At 38.3% G+C, this 21276-nt stretch overlaps 1 protein-coding gene across 2 annotated transcripts in view; it reads right to left on the bottom strand.

Annotated features, from left to right (window-relative positions):
• The window catches only part of DPY19L1 (dpy-19 like C-mannosyltransferase 1), a 95231-nt gene that overhangs the window by 51090 nt on the left and 22865 nt on the right, over window positions 1-21276 (bottom strand). For both annotated transcript variants that reach the window (XM_068973431.1, XM_068973432.1), the window contains exons 4-7: window positions 20690-20827; window positions 17818-17938; window positions 17033-17126; window positions 3173-3230 (exon numbers count right to left, since the gene is read on the bottom strand). In XM_068973431.1, the coding sequence (XP_068829532.1) occupies window positions 3173-3230; window positions 17033-17126; window positions 17818-17938; window positions 20690-20827 (411 nt within the window). The remainder of the gene's footprint in view (window positions 1-3172; window positions 3231-17032; window positions 17127-17817; window positions 17939-20689; window positions 20828-21276) is intronic.

The raw sequence follows: 21276 nt of genomic DNA, 5'->3' as shown, positions 1-21276 counted from the left end.
CTTAGCAACTAAACAACAACAATGAAAACAAAAATACCTATCTTAGACTCAATTACATAGCAAATTAAATAATGGAAATAGAACTTAAAAGCAGGAAACAATTCACAACTGTTTTTTAGCACATAAACCACTCACTCACATGATTTAAATAACTCTCCTAAGAAAGAAGGGTACCAGTTAGAAAACAGCCAGATATTCCAGGGCAACACACACTGTGATTCTCTGGAAAACTTCACTAAATACATGAATAGTTACAACCAGAGTAGATGCTGTGCCCCGGCCTCCCCAATATAAAAACTATGTACTTTAAACAACACTTTTAAAAATCAGAAGAAAACAAGGATCTGAAAATCTTACAATCTGAAAACCAAAATAAATTAAAAAGTATAATAAAATCATTTTCAGTTACTTGTGATCTCACAATTATTTTATCCAAAACTACAGTTTATGTTCTCAATTAATGTCATTACTCAAAATGGTCACATATACTTTAAAGCTACAGTCATTGCTGCTGCTGCTGCTAAGTCGCTTCAGTCGTGTCTGACTCTTTGCGACCCCATAGATGGCAGCCCACCAGGCTCCGCCGTCCCTGGGATTCTCCAGGCAAGAACTCTGGAGTGGGTTGCCATTTCCTTCTCCAACGGTCATTGATATAAGTACAATTATTTACTTAACTAATTCAGGAAAACTACAGTTTTAATTCTAATCTCATTTAGTTAACCTTTCCTAAGTAGAAAGTAATCCCTAGGTATGTTTCAATATCCCAAGTAGCTGAAAAGTATTAAACTAAAAAAAAAAATCTATCAACCTGAAAAATGAACTGAACTATTTCACTGCTGAAAACTGAAAAGACTGCTAAGAAAGATGTTCATGTTACATGAGTATCAAAATTATTAGAAAAATGTACAATCAAAAGTTAATAACCCCTAATGTCTAGTCAAGGCTATGGTTTTTCCAGTGGTCATGTATGGATGTGAGAGTTGGACTATAAAGAAAGCTGAGTGCCGAAGAATTGATGCTTTCGAACTGTGGTGCTGGAGAAGACACTTGAGAGTCCCTTGGACTGCAAGGAGATCAGTCCTGGGTGTTCACTGGAAGGACTGATGTTGAAACTGAAACTCCAATACTTTGGCCACCTGATGCGAAGAGCTGACTCATTGGAAAAGACCCTGTTGCTGGGAAAGATTTAGGGCAGGAGGAAAAGGGGACAACAGAGGATGAGATGGCTGGATGGCATCACCGACTCAATGGACATGGGTTTGGATGGACTCCGGGAGTTGGTGATGGACAGGGAGGCCTGGCATGCTGCGTTTCATGGGGTTGCAAAGAGTCAGACATGACTGAGCGACTGAACTGAACTGAATTATACACTGAGAGTAACACAGTAGACCTTTCTGCTTCAGAGATGGTAATATTTAAAACTGTGCCTTGGCTTCAAAATTTTCAATAATCTCTTTCTTCTCAACATCTCACTGTGAACACCCAATGCTCCTTTCTTCCACTGTTAAGCAATTATTTCCTATTTCTTTGGGCATTCTCACAGATCTGTGCTTCCAAATGTTTTATGGTCCACACCAAGGCACTAAGCAGCATCCACAGTCAAAAAGAGCCAAATAATTCTTTTATTTCTTTGTTTAAACTTCAGACCAAATCAATTAACTGATGTCATGTTGCAATCAATTGTCAAATAACTCTCATCTATAAAGTCACTCTAGCTTTAAATTTCTGTGATTTTAAATACTATGCATGTGCTAGTTTAAGTCTCATTAGTAATCCACTAAATGATAAGAAAAGTAAGTTCAACCCCGAGTCTACAGTTTAGTTTTTGTATGACTACACTCAGAGCTTTGTAACATGTATATATTCAAATATTATAGACAGTGTGGAAACACTTAAAAGGATTAAGTGACTTCACACAAAACAATCAGACCTTTTATATGAGAATTCCCCTCATAGAAAACTTCCATGAAAGAAAACCAAACATATATATATATATAACTAGAAATTCATTTATAATTATAATTAAGTTAGTAGAAGGATTTTATTGGCATCTTGAATTTATATTAAAATTTAGCCTAAAATAAGTTACCAATAATAATACAAACAATTACACAAGCTAATAATTACTTAGCAGCAACTATGTGTCAAACATTGCTCGAGACGCATTACAGATATGAGCTCATTTAATCTCCCAATAATCCAATGAGATGGATAACATTATTTTTCCAATTTACAAAGAGAAAACTAGGGTAGGTGAGATTAAAGGGCTTGCCCAGGTCACTCAGTCACCAAATGGCAGAGTCAGGATTTGAACACAGGTAGCCTGGATGCAGAGTCTATGCTTTTTACAATGTTATTCTCTTTAGAAAGAACTTGGATACATGCACAAATTTATAGATACAATAAAACATTCTGCAAAGGACACTTAAAAGTGTATCAAGGTTTAATATAAATGCATTAAAATAGAAACATATACTATAGCTCCTACATCAAAAAGTTAACCCCCACAAGAAGTTAATGGATACATGGCTAGCTTATTTTTATTACAGTTAAAACAAGAGTTTTCACAATTTTAAATTATATACAGAATTAACACAGACACACTATTTCTTTAAGCCACTAAGAGATATATCAAAAGATACAATGGTTATAAAATTTAAGATAAATGCTAGTGTTTAAAATTTCAATCAAAATAAGATTAAACATTTAAAGTCTGCTGCTGCTGCTAAGTCGCTTCAGTCGTGTCCAACTCTGTGCAACCCTATAGACGGCAGCCCACCAGGCTCTGCCATCCCTGGGATTCTCCAGGCAAGAACACTGGAGTGGGTTGCCATTTCCTTCTCCAATGCATGAAAGTGAAAAGTGAAAGTGAAGTCACTCAGTTATGTCCGACTCTGCGACCCCATGGACTGCAGCCTACCAGGCTCCTCTGTCCATGGGATTTTCCAGGCAAGAGTACCAGAGTGAGTTGCCATTGCCTTCTCCTATTTTAAAGACTGCTACTATAGATTAAATTTAAAGAAATTTAAATTTCTATATATTTCTATATTTTCTATTGGTAAAATTTTGTATTAGTAAAATGTCTTAAAATTTTAAGAAATACTTAAATGAAAATCATTATTTCTAGAAGTAAAACCCCTAAACAGTTTGAAAATATTTGTTTACTACCTACCTCTCCATGATTGAAAAAGAAGCACAACACTGTAACCAAGCCTCCTAAACGGCTGCCGCTGGAAAAGAATATAAGAAAATGTAACTCCAGTAACAGAAACCAGGTCGATCCTAACAAAACCCTGAAATAACATAGCATCTGCTAGTACTACAAGAAGTTTTAGCCACACTAGAACTCTATTATTTACAAAACAACTTATTTCCTCTGATGTATCATTAGTTTAAAAAAAAAGTTTTGTTTTTTTTAAAAAAATCATTCTCCATGCTCAAAATGTACAGAAAATCAGAAACTGACAAGGAATAAAAAATTCTTATTCGTCATGTTATTGTGTACCATGCAACCTGATCTTTCTTTTTTCATTTTTTAAACTTCTTTAGTACCAACTATTTTTCTTTGTATATAATATATATTCAGGAGAGAGGATGGACGCTAGTACAGAAAAGTCCTTTATGGTCAGAAAGCTGGAAATCATCATACTGCCTCCTGCTCTTGGAAATTCACAAAGTGTGTTAGCACGTTAAAGATTTAACTAATTTAGTACTTCCCAAATCCCATCTCCAAGCTACCTTTATACCTGCTTGTGAAACACTTGTTTACAGATTAAGTTTTATCATTTATTTTCAAAAAATTGGGAAACACAACACAAACATCAAAATAAGAGAATCTGGCTTATACCTCTAGCTAAGAAACTACAATGGTATAGTCTGACAGTCCTAACAGTTAAAGCTTCACTTGCTCAGATAAGGGTGAAATACGTCCCCATTCTACTCTGACCCTGACGAAAAGCATCTGGGCAAGGGAAAGGAAGGCTCTTTTCAGGTTTGTTTCACCATTTCTTTCATCTCTACTCTTGAGGTCTTTGAGTTCTCTTTAGCTCATGCTGCTTTCCTGTAATTTTATCCAGATATCCTTCCTTCCTTCTATCCACCCAGAAATATGTGTATATCACAGAAAAGCAACAAAGAATCAGACACAGGTATTCCAGGCCATTATGTTTATTCTTCAGGGTGTATGAAAGAGGAAACACAGGGGAGATACATGAGATGGCAGGGATAATTCATGTACGGAGAACATACACCCTCCCCAACATCCCCAGAAGCAAACAGGAAGGGCTGGGACAGTCAGCCTTGGCTCAAGAGGTAAGTGGAGTCTGCATGTTTAGTGGCACGGAGTTTACAGAGTTGCTATTTTCCCCATAGAGTTAGGGCACAGAGCTACTTGCTGTTCAAGAGAACAGGGAGCAGTGCTAAAGGTTGAGGAAAGTGGAGGAGGAGGTATCTGAAATACCACTTGCACTTAGCAGAGAGGTAAGGAGGGAAAACAGAAGGGCTCTAGAGCCCTCTTTAAGGGATCAATATAAGTTCAAGATCACAAATTGTCAGAGACACTAACAGTAAGGCTGTGTGATCTTTCTCCACTGGTTATTAACTTGGACCGGCACAAATGAAATATAAAGGGGCAAAGAAAGCATGCTGGCCAGACAGCAGTGAAGTGATGGATTACAGAAAGAAGAAAGGCAGATAAAGGAGCTAGAAAGGGTACAGGACAGGGGTTGGAAGTTGGGGTTCTCTCCTCAAGAGGCATAGCATGGCTACTTCAAAAGACCAGCAAACAGGCAAACTCTAGGATCACTTAAGTGACGAGACTTTAGGAAGCTTAAGAATGTATTATGGGGACTTCCCTGATGGTCCGGGTGTTAAGAATCTGCTTGCCAATTCAGGGGACACGGGTGTGATCCCTAATCTAGGAACATTATGCATGCCGCAGGCAATTGAGCCCGTGCCCTGCAACTACTGAAACCTGCACACCCTAGAGCCCGGGCTTTGCCACTAGACAGCAGCCCTGCTCACTGCAACTAGAGAAAGCGTGCATGTGGCAATGAAGCACCACTGAAAATAAAATTTTTTAAGAAAAAGAATGAGTTATGGATTTAAATAATTAAATGTTTAAATATTAGATATTAAAGAGACAAATATATTTTAACAATTTGAACATATTCTAACAAGACAAAAAGCCATAGATCTATATATTTTTAAAAAATGGTTTCCTGCCAGCAACCCTCCTCCAATACTATTCACCAAAGATAATCAATAACATTTGTTGTGTGTCCATCCTTCCAAATTCTCTCTATAACCATACAAACACATATTTTAATGTTATTACTATTAACATCCCTCCAAAATGTTCCTTTCCTAATTAATCTGTTATTCCTAATCCATACATTTAACCCAAAGCATTCTTTTCAACAGATGTCGTATATTGCACAGTACAAACACTTTGCAATTTGTTCCACCCTTTCCCTGTTATTGGTCATACAGATGTTTTTCAGTTCCTTGTTTTAATTTTTTAAATGATAAAATAACATCTTTGCACATGTAAAAAATAGTGTTTTTACTTCTATCAGATAGACCTGTGAGACTGTCAAGTCAAAGAATGCGGACCTTCCAGAAAACCCACTCCAGTCCACACCCTCACCAGTGTATGAAGGGTTGATTTCACTATAACACAGATGCCAATGTGCCCAGACCCTTTTACATTTTGCCCATAGAAGGGTGGAGATTTTTTCTCACTGTTATTTTGATTTGTTCTTCCTGCCTATTTGTACAAAGCATTATGTCAGTGGGTTGTTTCATTTTGCTTTCTTCATTTACTTTTCTGTGAACTGTTCTGTTCACATTCTTATCTGTTTTTCTACTGGATTCTCTGTTTCCCTATTTAAAGATTAGGAATATAAATTTTTTACTGTTATATATGTGACAAAATCTTTTGCTATAACTTATGATTTATTCTACAATAAAAAATTTAACTTTATGTAGCTAATTTTATAGTAAAATGTCAATATTTTTTCTTTTTTCCTTCTGCATTTCCTGGCTTGTCTGTGAAGGTCTTCCCCATCTCAAAATTATACAGTGTTCTCCTATAATAAGATTATAGTACAGCATCTTTTGATTACAGACAGCTTTGCTTGACCAGGCAGAGAGGCAGATTTTCTGGTATATTGAGGCTCTGCATAGCCAAGAGCAGAGAAAAAACTGCTTATCTACAAGGAATGTTCTATGTTCCAATCATTAGGAAATGACATGACTTGCAATAAATCCAAAACAGTATTCCCAGCGTTTAACTTCCTACCCTCTGATGTTTAAAGACTATCACATAGGTCATTTTATTTTGCTAAACAGAAAAGATGTAGCAACCAGAATATTTAAAATCATTTTTTTTCCATTACAGTTGATTAGTTGATATTTCAACATTCCCTAGTGGTTAAAAAAAGTTTCTTCTGCAATATTACCACCAACTGTCAGAAAATATGAAAGCTCCTATTGTGCAAATTTTAAAGCATTCTAAGCTGGGTAAACATTTGCCACAGTTATTCATACATCCCAATTAACCTTGGACCTTAATTTCCCTAGATATAAAATAAGGGGATAAGAATATAAAAAATCTTAAAAATACTTTTATCAATTCTAATGTTTAACAATCTTGTAATTTTCTTCTTTCCCAAATCTTTCTATAAAGTGGATTTAAACCAGTCATCACATTTTGGTAGGCTCTGTTTATCATTGTGGTTTTTACCTCTATATACCAAAGAATTATGAAACATGCAAAGTTCAAAATAAAGAAACAAAAGTAATCATTGTTGTTGTTTAGTCACTAAGTGGTGTCCAACTCTTTTCTGACCCTATGGACTGCAGCCTGCCAGGCTCCTCTGTCCATGGGATTTCCCAGGCCAGACTACTGGAGTGGGTTCCAATTTCCTTCTCCAGGGGATCTTCCCGACCCAGGGATCAAATCTGTATCCCTTGCATTGCAGGCGTATTCTTTACCGCTGAGCCACCAGGGAAGCCTGATATTACATTACCCTGTGTAAATGCTTAAGAAAGAGAATATGAAAGAGTAATTTAGAAACAAATCAATCAAGAGGATTTCAAGTCTTGAATTTGAGATGTAAGCCTCAGCACCTGCTAGACCACCAGACCTGACTGAGAGCAGAGCATCCTCCCTTGAACTTTTTAATTGTTTAGTCCCTATGTTGTGCACGACTCTTTGCAACCCCACGGACTGTAGCCTGCCGGGCTCCTCTGTCCATGGAATTCTCCAGGCAAGAATACAGGAGTGGGTTGCCATTTCCTCCTCCAGGGGATCTTCCTGATCCAGGGATGGAACCCGCAACTACTATTTGGCAGGCGGATTCTTTACCACTGAGCCACCAGAGAAGCCTTCTCTTAGGGGCAGGGATATTTTGAACATTAAGAAAAGAAAAAGTAAAAGGTGAGAAAGAGAATGAGAATCAGGAGGGCTGAGAAAAGTTCTAAGCTTGGTCCTGCCAGTCTGTTATAAGCAAATAATCAATGCCTTTAATTTAACTCTCTGTCTGCTAGGACCAAGAAAAAGGGTTTTATTTACAGGATTGTGAACTTCTTGATACATCACTGCAGCTGTTGTAGTGCTAAATATTGAGCCTCTCCCAAGGCAGAGATTCAATAGGTATCTTTAGAATAAGTGAAAACATGAAAAGTCTTCAATCAGAACACTGCTGGCATTCATTCTGGAGAACCTTGTGGTTAAATATACATTTCCTGTCATTGGTACTGGAACCTCCACTCCATGATGCACAATTTCCTCTCCATCAGCTCAGCCTCTACCCAGATGCTTCCTTCCCCTCCTGCCTTGAAACCTCACTCTGCTGGGAGAGTCACTCTGTCAGGCTCCTACATGGTTCTAGGCCCAGAGGTGAGGCCAGCAGCCTCCTCTATTGTCATCTTCATTAAACCCTGCTCATCAGAGCTCATTTCTCTCACATGCTCTCCTCAGAGCTGTCATCTCCCAACACTCTAGCTCATTCCCATTATTCACAGCTTTCTCCTACCTCAAAGGCACACCGAGTTTCTTAACCCTCTGCTGAGCACCACTGGAGAAAATTATACCAATGTGCAAACCTGTGCTGTCCTGAAATTATAAAACAAAATTTTAAAAACCTGTCAATCACAAATCCTCATGAACTATGCCTCCCAAATATCTTGGAGACCATCCGCTTCTTTCCATCCCACCCCCACTAAACTAGCTCAGGCCACCTCCCCCTTCCCCATGGACAACTGCGACACCTTCCTGCACAGCTTCATTAGGCTGTGCATCCATGCTCACGCCTCCTGCAATATATTCTCTCCATTATGCCATCGTTACAAATGAATGAATACAACCGCACTAACTATCCACTCAGTACTTCACTGGCATCCCACTGTTCTTCGGAGGAAACTCAAACACCTAAACATGTCTAGGATGCTGTGTGGGATCAGGTTGTGTATATACCCCCAGACCCTTTCACTATTCTTCCTTCTACCCCAACACCTGTGCTCCAGTTGCACTGTACTGCTACAGTCCCTCAAATGGAATCACAATGACTGCAGTGAGCAAAACAGCCTGGTGGGGAACAGGACTGATGGCAGAGGAAGAGAGTCTAGGCAGAGAGAGGCCTACGGGAGAAAACCATGGTATCCTAGGAAGAGTGGTGCTGGGAGGTCCCAGAGATAGAGAGAGAATGTCAGACTGTCCCAAGGAGACAGAATGCTGGGGGGCAAAGAAAGAAGTACAAGGATGCCAGAGATATTCTGAAGAAAGAAACCAACGGGGTTTTGTGACTACTTGGACGTCAGAGGTTAACAAAAGGGGATAGTCGTGGATATCTTCTCAGGCTCAGACTTGGACAACAAACAGTGTGGTTAGTGTCATTTGCTGAGATAATGACACAAGAGGAGGCAGATTTTGTAGAAAAGACACCAATATTTTCAACTAATAACTTTCATCAATTTATGCATGCTGAAGAGAAATACTTATCTTTTAAATATTCATATACAACTGTTACACCAAATGATTAAAGACATGCTAACCCACCAAGCTAATAGAACATTCAAAAAAAAAAAAAAAACAAAAACAAAAAAACAAGGAGCTGGAAAAGTTTGAGCTAATACAATTCACAGCCTATTTAAGACACATTTTTAACCAAAAATCCAGGCTGTGTAAACAGTAAATGCTGATTTATTAATGAAGAACAAAAAATGTCAAGTAAAATAATGAAAAATAATTAGCATAAAGGATAAGAAATTCAACTGCTCCTTAAAACAGGTGAAGGGCTAGGGAAAAGTAAAATCTTGATATAAAATCTTAGTTCTGCCACAAAGCCTAAAAAGAAAAAAAAAAACCCACTGCATCACTTCTTAGGTGACTTGGTCATGAGAAGGACATGTATGAAAATGGGTTATATTAACTACAACTATTCACTTCAGGACAGAAAGTGAAAGTTGCTCAGTCGTGTCCAACTCTTTGTGACCACGTGGACTATACAGTCCATGTAATTCTCCAGGTCAGAATACTGGAGTGGGTAGCCGTTTCCTTCTCTGGGGGATCTTCCCAACCCAGGGATTGATTCCGGGTCTCCCATATTGCAGGCAAATTGTTTACCAGCTGAGCTACCAGGGAAGAAAGGAGGGCATTAAGCAAAATTAAAAGGGAGGTCTGACATACAGACTAATCTTCCAGGTCCTCAAGGTGTCTGGAACCTATTTAGAAATAAAGTAGTTTAGAAAAAAACCAAAAACAATTCTAGTATCAAGGAAGCCACTGTGAATCTCCAATGGCCAAAGAAGATAACAGAAGAACAGAAAACCAGAACAGCATTTTCTTTGCACTGTGTGACTGGTTGGTTCCTCATGTGAAAGAAAAGGCATTTTCTGATGAGTAGCTATGGTCTACAAAAGAATGGCCAGGCTTTTCTCACAGTGCAAACTGAAGGAGGATCTGCAGGTAACAGACAATGCAAAAAACAAAACTTCAAGCTCAAAACTCTTTAGAAGAGCTGGAAATTTCATAGAAACTACACTAAAACATAACAGGTAAAATAAGGGAGGGGAAAAAAAAACCCAGAAAATTATATTTCAATCCAAGAGTCCCCTATCCAAACCATAAGATTTTGAGGAAAAGAGAGACAATGGAGAAGAGAAAGTCATCAAAGAAGTAATATAGAAAGTTTCCCCCAGAAGAATGCACATGTCCAGAGGAACAAAGCCGTTAGAGTATCTGATATAAAGGATGAAACAAAATCTGCTACATCATGGCCTTTACTTAAGATATGGAAAAAAGAATCCCAAAGCTGCCAGAGAGAAAAAATGAGCCAGGTACAAAAGGGACCGATGGCAGAACAGCACCTAACTTTTGAAAAGCTATAGTGAATCTTAGAAGACAGTGGAATAAAGTCTAAAGAAAACTGAAGTACTGAATTAGCTAAAAAGTTTATTCAGGTTTTTTAGGAAAAATCCAAATGAACTTTTCTAAAACCAGTCAAACTATTGACCAGTATAGTGTGGAGCCAAAAGACACAGGGTTCCAGGAGAGAGGCCCCAAGGTTTAGGAGTGGGAGAACTGAAATGGTGAATTTTATATATTTGGCAACATATAAATTATTTTACAGTTTACTTGCGGACTGTGAAGAAAGCTGAGCACCAAAGAATTGATGCTTCTGAACTGCGGTGTTGGAGAAGACTCTTGAGAGTCCCTTGGACTGCAAGGAGATCCAACCAGTCCATTCTAAAGGAGATCAGTCTTGGGTGTTTGGAAGGAATGATGCTAAAGCTGAAACTCCAGTACTCTGGCCACCTCATGAGAAGAGTTGACTCATTGGAAAAGACTCTGATGCTGGGAGGAATTGGGGGCCAGAGGAGAAGGGGACGACAGAGGATGAGATGACTGGATGGCATCACCGACTCAATGGACGTGAGTTTGAGTGAACTGTGGGAGTTGGTGATGGACAGAGAGGCGTGGAGTGCTGCAGTTTATGGGGTCGCAGAGTCGGACACGACTGAGCGACTGAACTGAACTGTGGTTAATGGACACGACTGAGCGACTGAACTGAACTGTGGTTAATAATTAATCGGTATACAAAAAGTGAAGGAAAACAAAATAATAGATGACTCTTAACTACAAGAAAAAAAATTGTTTCCATGTAAACAACTATTTACCCTATCAGACTCAGGGCTTCCCAGGAGGGACAGCAGTAAAGAATCTGCCTGCCAATATAAGAGACACAAGAGATGCAGGTTTGATCCTTGGGTTAGGGAGATCCCCTGGAGGAGGAAATGGCATCCCACTGCAGTATTCTTACCTGGAAAATTCCATGGACAGAAGATCTTGGCAGGTTGCTTTCCACAGGGTCATAAAGAGCCAGACACAACTTAGTGGGCCAAGCACAGAGCACAGCACTTGACTAAGCAGTGTGCAATGTTTATATGGTCATAACAACATAAATATGGACTACTGTCTGAAAGTGCTTTCTCCGGACAAAGAAATGGATGGGCGATGGGGACAGACAGGGCAAGGGACTGGTGCTTCATTTCATCACAAAAGCCAACACAGAAAATAATGACAATTAACTTTAAAATCACACTAAAAAGTCTCATACCCAGCTGTAGAATAGAATAAAAAAATAGCTCTATAAACTTATTTGGGAACTTGCTGATTTTCACTGGACAAATAACTATAAGTAAAACAATCATAAAAATTTCCCAGGTAACAGGAAAACAGACATTCTTATTCATCACCAAAGGAAATAAATACTACATTGTACTGTTTTTTTAAGCGAGGATAGTGGGTACTATAGAAGATAATCACAGAGATGCATGAAACATAAAATAAGGGGTTTCATATAGCTGTTTCTTATAAAGCCCTAAAAGAAAAGTTCAGTAAAAGTATTTTCCATGGAGAACAACAAACAAAAGCCCAGGGAGACAGCAGGGTCTGGAGAGGTAACAGGCAGCTTAGGCAGACTCAGAGTCAACTTTACTCACTGCTCACTGTTTTCTACAGAAGATCTGCTCAGATGATGCTTAATCTAAAATAGAAAGCCAAATGCTGAAGGAGCTCCAAAACCAAGAAGAGGTATTTTCTGGGCACCCTGGAGAACACTGAATGGAAAAGGGCTCAAAGATTCTATAACATGATCTAAAAATCATACTCAAAATCAGGTGCTGTAATGATTCTATTTCTTGTCTTATGAATTGTGGGGAAAGGATTTTTATCCATCCTCCAGCTACAGTTTCTCTTTACTACAGAAGCTCTAAAGATGGTGGCAGCCATAATCATAATCAGTGAGAGACTACAGAAAAAATTAAGCACAAAAGTGCTGGGCACAGCACTTCTCTGTGAATACCTTGAATGGCTTCATGTCATTATTTTACCATCCTTAGACTAAAAGCAAACAAAAGAATGGCTTGGCCTGGATGCCAGATAATCTCCATAGAAGGGGCTGGCGGTACAGGCGGATGAGACCACATTCTCACCACTGGCGCGACCAGACTGCAGTAGAGGAAGGAACAGGAATTTTAAAGCTTAGACTGGGGGTGACAAGGACACTCAAGCAGTAGTCCAATCAAAAAATCTTGTTTCCATTCTGTTCTCTGAGAGGAAAATGAAGAGATGTTCCTTGGCAGAAGGGAAGGAATCAAGAAACAGACTGAAGGACAGTGACGAATAAAGAATAACTACTTCGTACAAGGAGGGATGAACTCTATAAAACCAACAGGGGGATGAGCCCTAAAACAAAAACACATCTTCTAAGGGACATCCCTCTTCCAGGGCTAATTCTGTCCTATATTAGTTTTCCACTAATAGAAATACTCAAGGTTTGTTTTGAACTCCTCTAAATTTCAAAGGAAGGCAAAATGATCAAAGGCAACAAACTTGTGAAACAGATGTACTTCTGGAGCACACACACACCCCCAGACAGACACCTGTATCAGAGAAGTAATAGAGACAGAAGACAAGTCCAGCAGGAGTGAAAAGGAGAGTGAGATGATATGGAGAGGCTAGGCCTCCTTGGGTAAAAGGCCTTTCAAATTCCCAGTTTCAGTTTTTACGAGGCCCAAATAGTTGGGTTTCCTGTTCCCTAATTCCACAAGACCTCTGTATCCCAGGACCACATCCCTCTTTTATTTGAACTAGTCAGAGTACCTCTGGTGAGCTATTTAGAAAAAAGAAAAAAGAAATCCTGTTTGGAAACTCTCTTATTATTTGTATACATCTTTTATATAAATAAAATTTATAATAAATTTTATTTAATATGTATTTTTTTCCAGAGAGCTGGCTGTTAAACATTTACCAGCACACCATAACTTCAGGGTGAATAAAGTTATATGTACCATCCAATCTATTCTTACTTAACAATCTCAATTTCCAGAATAATACTAAAATCAAACAACAAAGAAGAAAAGGATTAATATTACTTGCATGACATCTGCCCTTCAGGTCCAACAAGAAAAGCTTTTGGCATTTATCAATAAGAGAATTCCATCTCTCAGGAATGAATGAATTTCCCCAAGAAGCAATGAGGACTTTCCTAACTGCCTGCTAACTACTCTCACATGTTCCAACCTCCCTGCAGAACAGAGACATGCGGGGTCTTGAGAAACTGGCCCCCAGAAACTTAGTCTGCAGCTGAGAAATATTAGATTATCTTATGAAATACATAACTGTAACTATGACTTAACAACACAGCTTGTAGAAAATAATTAACAATAGGTATTTTGAAGAAATACTAAAATACTGAGAATTCCAGACAAAAAGGTATATTATGAATAGGTCGTGTTTGCAAAAATACCTTACTTCATCTCCTCCAGTCAGAGCTTGGCAGCCCAGCCCCATTTCACCGCTTGTCTATGCTTTCTGTTTTCCCTTCCACTTCCATTTCTGCTGAAATGAACTGGCTTACTTGACTTCAGAAAACTTATATATGTATTATTTTAAAACAAATATACTTCTGGATTTAAAAACACCATACTCAATTTACCTATACATTTCTAATCTGCTCAAGAAATTTCAACTTTCATTTCTCAATAGAAACATAGTTTTTATAAAAAAGATTCTAAATTCAATTAAGATATCCTCCTCTTTATTCTTAACCCACATGGTAAGAAGTCTGCAGCTTTATCCCCCTTTATAAAATTAGAAGAGTGGCAAACCTAACAATCAAGGAAGAAAACATTAAGAACAACCTAGTAATTTGAGACTTCTAAAAATATTCATGTCAAGAACATTTAAAAACGCAATGAAAAAAAAAAAGAAAAAGTGACAGAAGACTTGATTCACCGCAATATAAACCAAGGTCCCTGCTAGAGTATAATTTACACACCTGGGCCCCCAGGGTGCAGTATAACTGTCAAGAGAACAGAAGTGACTCCACAATGCTCATTTGGGGATGGGTGAGGCTAGGAAGATTCTAGATTTTAGGATGTGTTTGGACAGGACTAAAGAGATTATGCAGGGAAATGAAAACATGTGACACTAGTGTGGTCTCTTTACCCAAGCACAGCTCCATAGAGCAGGCCACCAGGCACAAGAGTCAGACAACACCAAGGGGGCCAGCGGGGCTCAGAGCAGTGAAATGGGTGCGGCTGAAACAGGACGCAGCACTCAGAGCTGGGGGAAGAACCAGAGACAGCTATTTGGAAAGACCCAAATCCTCTTAAGGTAAAGTCACTCCCTCCTGCTACCCTAAGCAGTAAGTGGTCTATAGATTTTTTTTTTTTAAGCCTAAAACTACAGTAAGAAATAAGACTTTACACCACAACTCAGCACACATACATGTATATACATATATACAATAAGCAACAAACAGAAGTTTCTCTAAATAACATCTATTTTATAAACTACGGAGAAGGCAATGGCACCCCACTGCAGTACTCTTGCCTGGAAAATCCAATGGACAGAGGAGCCTGGTAGGCTGCAGTCCATGGGGTCGCTAAGAGTCAGGCACGACTGTGCGACTTCACTTCACTTTATAAACTATGGTATGTGTTATTACTTATATTTGTATTATTTTTTCATGTAAGTAGGAATTGCTGGTCCCAACTCACTAAACTGATCTTAAAATCCCCTATGAGGTAACGCCCTCTCGTTTGACGAAGTGGTCACTGGGTGACTTTGGGGTGAGGTGGGTGTCAAAGGTCACATGAGCTCATAGCTCAGCTTTGAATCTTGTCCCTCTATTGGTCACATTTCTACTTCCTTCACTTGCCTGGAAGAGGTTTCAACCAGTCTGGCATTAAGGTCATTCATCAACAACCCCAACTCTTTGCTCCACTCTGATCTTCCACAATCCCTCCTCAGTCATTTGCATCCCAGGGAACCTGATCTGCTTTCTACCCCCTCCCTATCCCAAAATGTCCACCTATGCCTCTCCCCAGGGTTCTTTTCGACTCCACCTATCCACGGTGCTCTGATCCTCCAAGACAGAGCTAGATCGACTGCTCCACACAGAACAAATTTCTCCTGCCTCCAGAACTGAAAGCACTTTATCCTTGCTGGCTATCTTCTACTGACACACGCCCACCACTGCTGCCATCTCCAACCTCACCCCACCCCCATGCTCTCAGAACCCAAACATGCAGTCTCAGAAAGGGACCACTTAGTATGCACTTCAGGTCCAGACTGAACAAATGAACATGGAGGGAGAATACTGCTCTCTGCAGACTAAAAAATTTCTGGCCAGGGCCCAAAGCACCAAGAATCCCTCAACCAAACCCAGAGCCTCATATTCTCTGCAGCAGATATTATGTCTTCAGCCTTTGAAATAATTGTCATAGTAAGCATTGTAAGAAAATGATATGGCATGCTTACTTTTAATGTTTAGAAATTCTTCTTTCAATTAAAAAAACAGTGTAACTATAGGTTAGCAATTTAGTAAGAATGTCATGTTCCATCTTTTAACTTCTCTTAAAGTCTGATTTCCCAAATGTAATAAAGACAGCTGGGTACTACTCAGCAAAATGAATAGATCCCCCCCCAAAACGCATCTAACTTTGGCTCCTCATGAGACAAAGCACCCTGGTTTTGCTTTCCTTCAAAAGTCAGCTTCCTCTCCTGCTTACCAGATACTTCTGTTAAGTTAGTTCTGTGTATCTTGTTTCAAAAACGAAATTTTTCACATCTTTTAATCATGAATTTTCATTTCAGTCTCCCCTAATTACATAATTCAAAGAACTTACTTAGAGCAAAGTCAGAAATATTAGCATCAAAGTATCTTAAATCTTTATGCAAATATATTTTAAGTTGATCTTCTAACAGCTTCCTCATTTGACAAATATTTATCAAGCAACTGGTATATACTCAGACACTAAACTAGAATGCAAGAGATCTTTGAGGTATTAAACTGAAAATGCCACACTTCCAAAGCAAAGAAAACAACAGGATAATAGCAGATTCACATGCATTAACCCAAATTGAAAATTACATACATATGCTATACTTCTGGACCTCAAAGAATCAGGAAGAAGTCAAAAAAGAAAATACTAAAAATACTCTGAAGCTAAAATAATTCAAACAAGTAGTAGAAGGAATGGTCAAAAAAAGAGAAATAGAAACACAAAACTCAGAAAATATGTTAATCTTTTAGTTTTAGAAATGTTGCTCAACCATGAAGTAAATGAAGGCAGTTACTAAATATCTGTACAGACTATATTTCTGTTTAACATTAGCAGAATAGCCACTAACACCATTTGACAATAAATGGTCCTTTCCCTTATGTTCCCAATATTTTAGGTAACCAATATATACTGCTTATGTACAAAAGCCCATGAATATTTAATATTTATCAAATATCCCTGGCCCTCCTCTACTTTATCCTTTAAAATTATGTTAAAATGTGGCTGGCTATGCCAATGGTGAAATCAACCAATAGGAAATAATTTTTTATCTACTAATAGATATATCAGAAATGACATTGTCATAAAACTGAACGATAAGTCAATCATTATCTCACTGTTCTTACTATTCTAGTATACAGTATAAACCATACATATTAAAAATGAATAGTCTTACCTTAAATATGTGCCATATATGAAGAACAATGCCATCATTAGTCCATTTAAAATAAAAATTACAGCAACATAAAAGCAAGCAGGATCTCCCAATCCTTTAAAAATTAAAAAACAAAATGCTTTAACTATAGATTACTTTGTGTGTCTGACAATTCACATTAAATTGTGACTATTTTGAAAATGGTTGCCAGACACACTAAATGGTTGCCTGGGTTCCCATCTGAACACATGACACCAGTGTGAAACATAGGTGAGACCAGAGAAGTAGCTGTAGTGGTTATAAAACAGCACTGCAAATTCATGGAGACGACTCCTGCAGAGGTCTGGGGTCTGTGCCCCTGCTTTTAAGTCTGGCTGGGCTTGTGACTGCTTCAGCAGGCCATGGCAGAAGCCGTATGGAAGAGGCCACGCAGTATCCAACTTGGAGCCCTGAGCAACCACATGAGAAGCCTAACTACCCTGAGATACTAATACAAAAGCACAAGACGCATGAAAAGGGCACTTGTAGGTGTTCCAGTGAGGCTCAGCTGGGCTCAGCCTTGCAGGTACCCCAGTCAAGCAGCCAGAATGTAAGTGAAGTAGCTCCAAGTTAATTCCAGTGTTCCCAGCCATTTGAGTCTAGCAGAGTCCTCTGACACTGCAGAAACAAACCAACCATTCTATACCCTGCCCAAATTCCCTACTAGCAGAAACCATAAACACAATAAAATTGCTGTTTACACCACTAAGTTTGCCGTAAATTTATTGTACTGCAACAGACAACAGGACAATATCATAGAAACTTGCCTTCACAGCTTTCAATAGGGCTGAGTCCTTCTCCTCTGGTAACTGTCCAACATATCTTGGTTTGAATACCAATCAAATCCATTATTTTGGTATAAATCCTGTACCAGCTGGCTAAGATTACCTAATTGAAAAAGAGAGGGAGACATTTTAAGAAAAAAGTATCCTCAACAGTTTCCTTACTAGAATATTTTTGAGATATTTTGACAATTGACAAATTTTCCCTTCCTGTACCATTCCCATCTGGGTTTCTTTAAATCTAGTAAAGGAGCTTCACAGTCCCCTATGTAGATTCTTTACTGGTCAGTCTTCACCTGTTCACCCATGGCTAAGAATAAGATATAACAAAAGATATACAATCTGTAATCTTCAAAAGCTATAAAATTCAACTAAGGGACATAAAACAAGAGCTGAACAAACAGAAAGATATTCTATCTTCCTGAACAGATTTAATTTTTCAAGATGTGAATTCTTCCTCAAATTAATTCATAAACATAAAACAAAGCTGAGGAAAATCTCAAGTGTCTACTGAGATGTGTTACATGGAAAAATGACAAAACGGAAATAACTGAAGAAAATGTCCTAACAGATAATAAAATTTGCTACTTATATAATTAAAACACTGTGATGCTGGCACAAGAATAGCCAGACAGATCAAAGGAACTATGGCAGACGCAGTGGAGTGCCACAGGTCTCTCTTCGGGGCTGAGGCACTCATTCCCTGAGCAGTTGGGAGGGGTGGCGGCTGACAACCCTCAGCTGCGTCTCTCTCTGGGAGCTACCCTCTGCAGTACAGAGTAAATTCACTAAACGTCACCCTCCCCAAGGGTAACTGCAGCCATAACTAGTCAACAGGGGGGAGTATAAAGGTAAGAGGCCCTTGCTTCAGGTAGGACAACTCTGTAGGGTCATCCCAGTTCCAGAGCTTCCCCAGAGATTGGCTGAGGCCTCTGCTGTGACTGGATCACAGCTCAACTCCTCCGCCTGCCTCCTCCTAATTCCTTCATCCGCCTTCAGATATTGCCCCCAAGGGAGTTCCCCTATATACTTCAGGTACAGATCTCCATCTTAGAGCCTATTTCTCAGGACCTCAACATAAGGTAACACTAAACAGAAAGTCCAAAAGTAGTTGAAAGCATATGTGTATAATAATTTTGGAAATAATAAACGAAGCAGGCAGATGATGGACCACTCACCCAAGTGTTAGGTTACACAGAAGACCATTTTGAAAAAATAAAAGGTTGGATTCCTGCCCCAAAACTGAGTATTCAAACAAATTTCAGATAAATTAAAACTGTAAATCTCAAAAACACAATGATAACAATTAAGAATAAGTTTTGTTTACATATATGAATGAATAAAACACATAAATCTTAAAGATTCATAGACATGATAGCTCTGACAAGAAAAAATACATTCACATCATACTGTACCAAGCTAAAGGGCAAACAAAAAGCTGGAGAAAATGTCGTATCTGTATAGCATAGTATTGACTTCCTGCATATAATGAGCTCTTACAAAACGTCAATAAAAATATAGACAAGGGCATGAATAAGCAATTAGTTTTAAAAGTGGAAGTGCATTTAATACATAGCACTGAAAATATACATGTACATATACAAATATATAGCAGTGAACAAAATGCATCACATGATCTTAATTTTTTTAGCATTAAATTAGCAAGGATCCAGAAAAACAAGCATTTTCAAAAACACTGCCTGTGGTAATTTTCATTAATAAATCCTATCCAGAAAGCATTTTGGCAACATGTACCAAAATCATCAAAGCCTATATTCTGTTGAACTAAATAGTTCCACATCCACAAATTTATAGTTTAAAAAAACATAAGTATATGTGTATCCCCATCCACAAATTTAGAGTTTAAAAAAACATATGGATATGGGTAAAGATTTTGCTTCAAGAATGTTTATTGCAGCTTTAGGATATTTTAAAAGTTGAAAACAACCAAAATTTTCATAAAAGATGAACTAAATAAACAATGGCAGATTGTATTACTGCCATAAAAAATGATGCTGTTGAGAAAAGATGATTTAGGAAGACGGTTTTAAATATTCTTAAAAGACAAAAAGCACTTATAAAAACCTGTTGTGTGATCCCATTGCTGGAACAGTAAATGCAGACATGTACAGAAAGTACTCAATAAGCATTTTGGTGGTTATTTATTGGTCTCTATCTCCTCCATAATTAAGCAGGCTAACTCAGTTCATCTGGAAATTAGCCTCCTCTTACTCAATGGGAAATGACCAAGAGCCCTGATTAGTGCTGATACTGAGCCCCAGCTTCAGATCTCACAGCACCAAGGTAGCCATGGTCCTGCTGCAGCAGGCAACACACCTTCTAGCAGCATCAGCATGCTATGAAGGGGGGCCAAGGGGAAGCGTGCTTAACAGAACCTCAAGAAGGATGTCACTGAGGAGGTCACAACCCAGGTAGGTCCTGGAGAATGCCTAGGGATGCATTAAACAGTTACTGATAGCACTGCCTTCCTATCTCAGCTCCTTTCTTCCACTCCCACTAGGGGAAAAGTGCATCTGATTAAATGAAGAATCTCAGATAAGGAAGAAAGAGTATTCGGCAAATGACATGTAAAGGTAATGTAATACATATAAACACACAAATCTAGTTTTCATATTTTCTAAACCATGCAATCATAATACTCATTTCCATAAAATCATTAGACCCCCCCAAATTAATAATGATTTTTTTCATATTCCTTTCTAAGAAAAGATACCCATTTACTTTTTTAAAAAAGATAAAATTTAATATATTGAACTAGATCTTAGATTTAGAATCACCATTTAATATAAGCAATACTTTATAAAGTAAAAAAATCATAATTGAAAAAGTATCTTACCTCAGGGTAAAGATTGAACCTTTTTAATGTATTAATAACAAGGGGATATTCAGTCAGTTTATCATTCATAATCATCCATACTCCATTCAAAAATGAGGGTGCTTCCACAATAGTCTTAAAGTAGGAATAATACAGTCCCTGAAACAAGCACATGTTATAATAAAAGGTACATAATTACTATGCCTCGTATTAGCTTAAAATAAAACTTAGTACACTGTTTCTTAAAAACAAAGCAATCCACGCACGTAACAGCTACAATTAATTTCACAGGATTCTGATCACTAATAAATGCTCAGGTTGTAAAAAACTTACATATTTTAGCATGCTGCGGCTGCTAAGTCGCTTCAGTTGTGTCCGACTCTGTGCGAGCCCATAGATGGCAGCCCACCAGGCTCCACCTTGTCTTAATTGAACAACTGATCTCAAAACAACTTAAAAAACAGCTTTAACATTGAAGAAGTCATATAACTCAGACAGCATGCTCATTTAGGAAACCTCTATAACCCTGGTGTGCTGCAGTCCACGGGGTCACTAAGAGTCAGACATGACTGAGCGACTTCACTTTCACTTTTCACTTCATGCACTGG

This window comes from Capricornis sumatraensis, chromosome 5 (assembly GCF_032405125.1).
Source record: "Capricornis sumatraensis isolate serow.1 chromosome 5, serow.2, whole genome shotgun sequence".
Lineage (NCBI taxonomy): Eukaryota > Metazoa > Chordata > Mammalia > Artiodactyla > Bovidae > Capricornis > Capricornis sumatraensis.
Note: the sequence above shows the minus strand (reverse complement) of the source record. Positions and strands in the feature narration are given on the sequence as shown.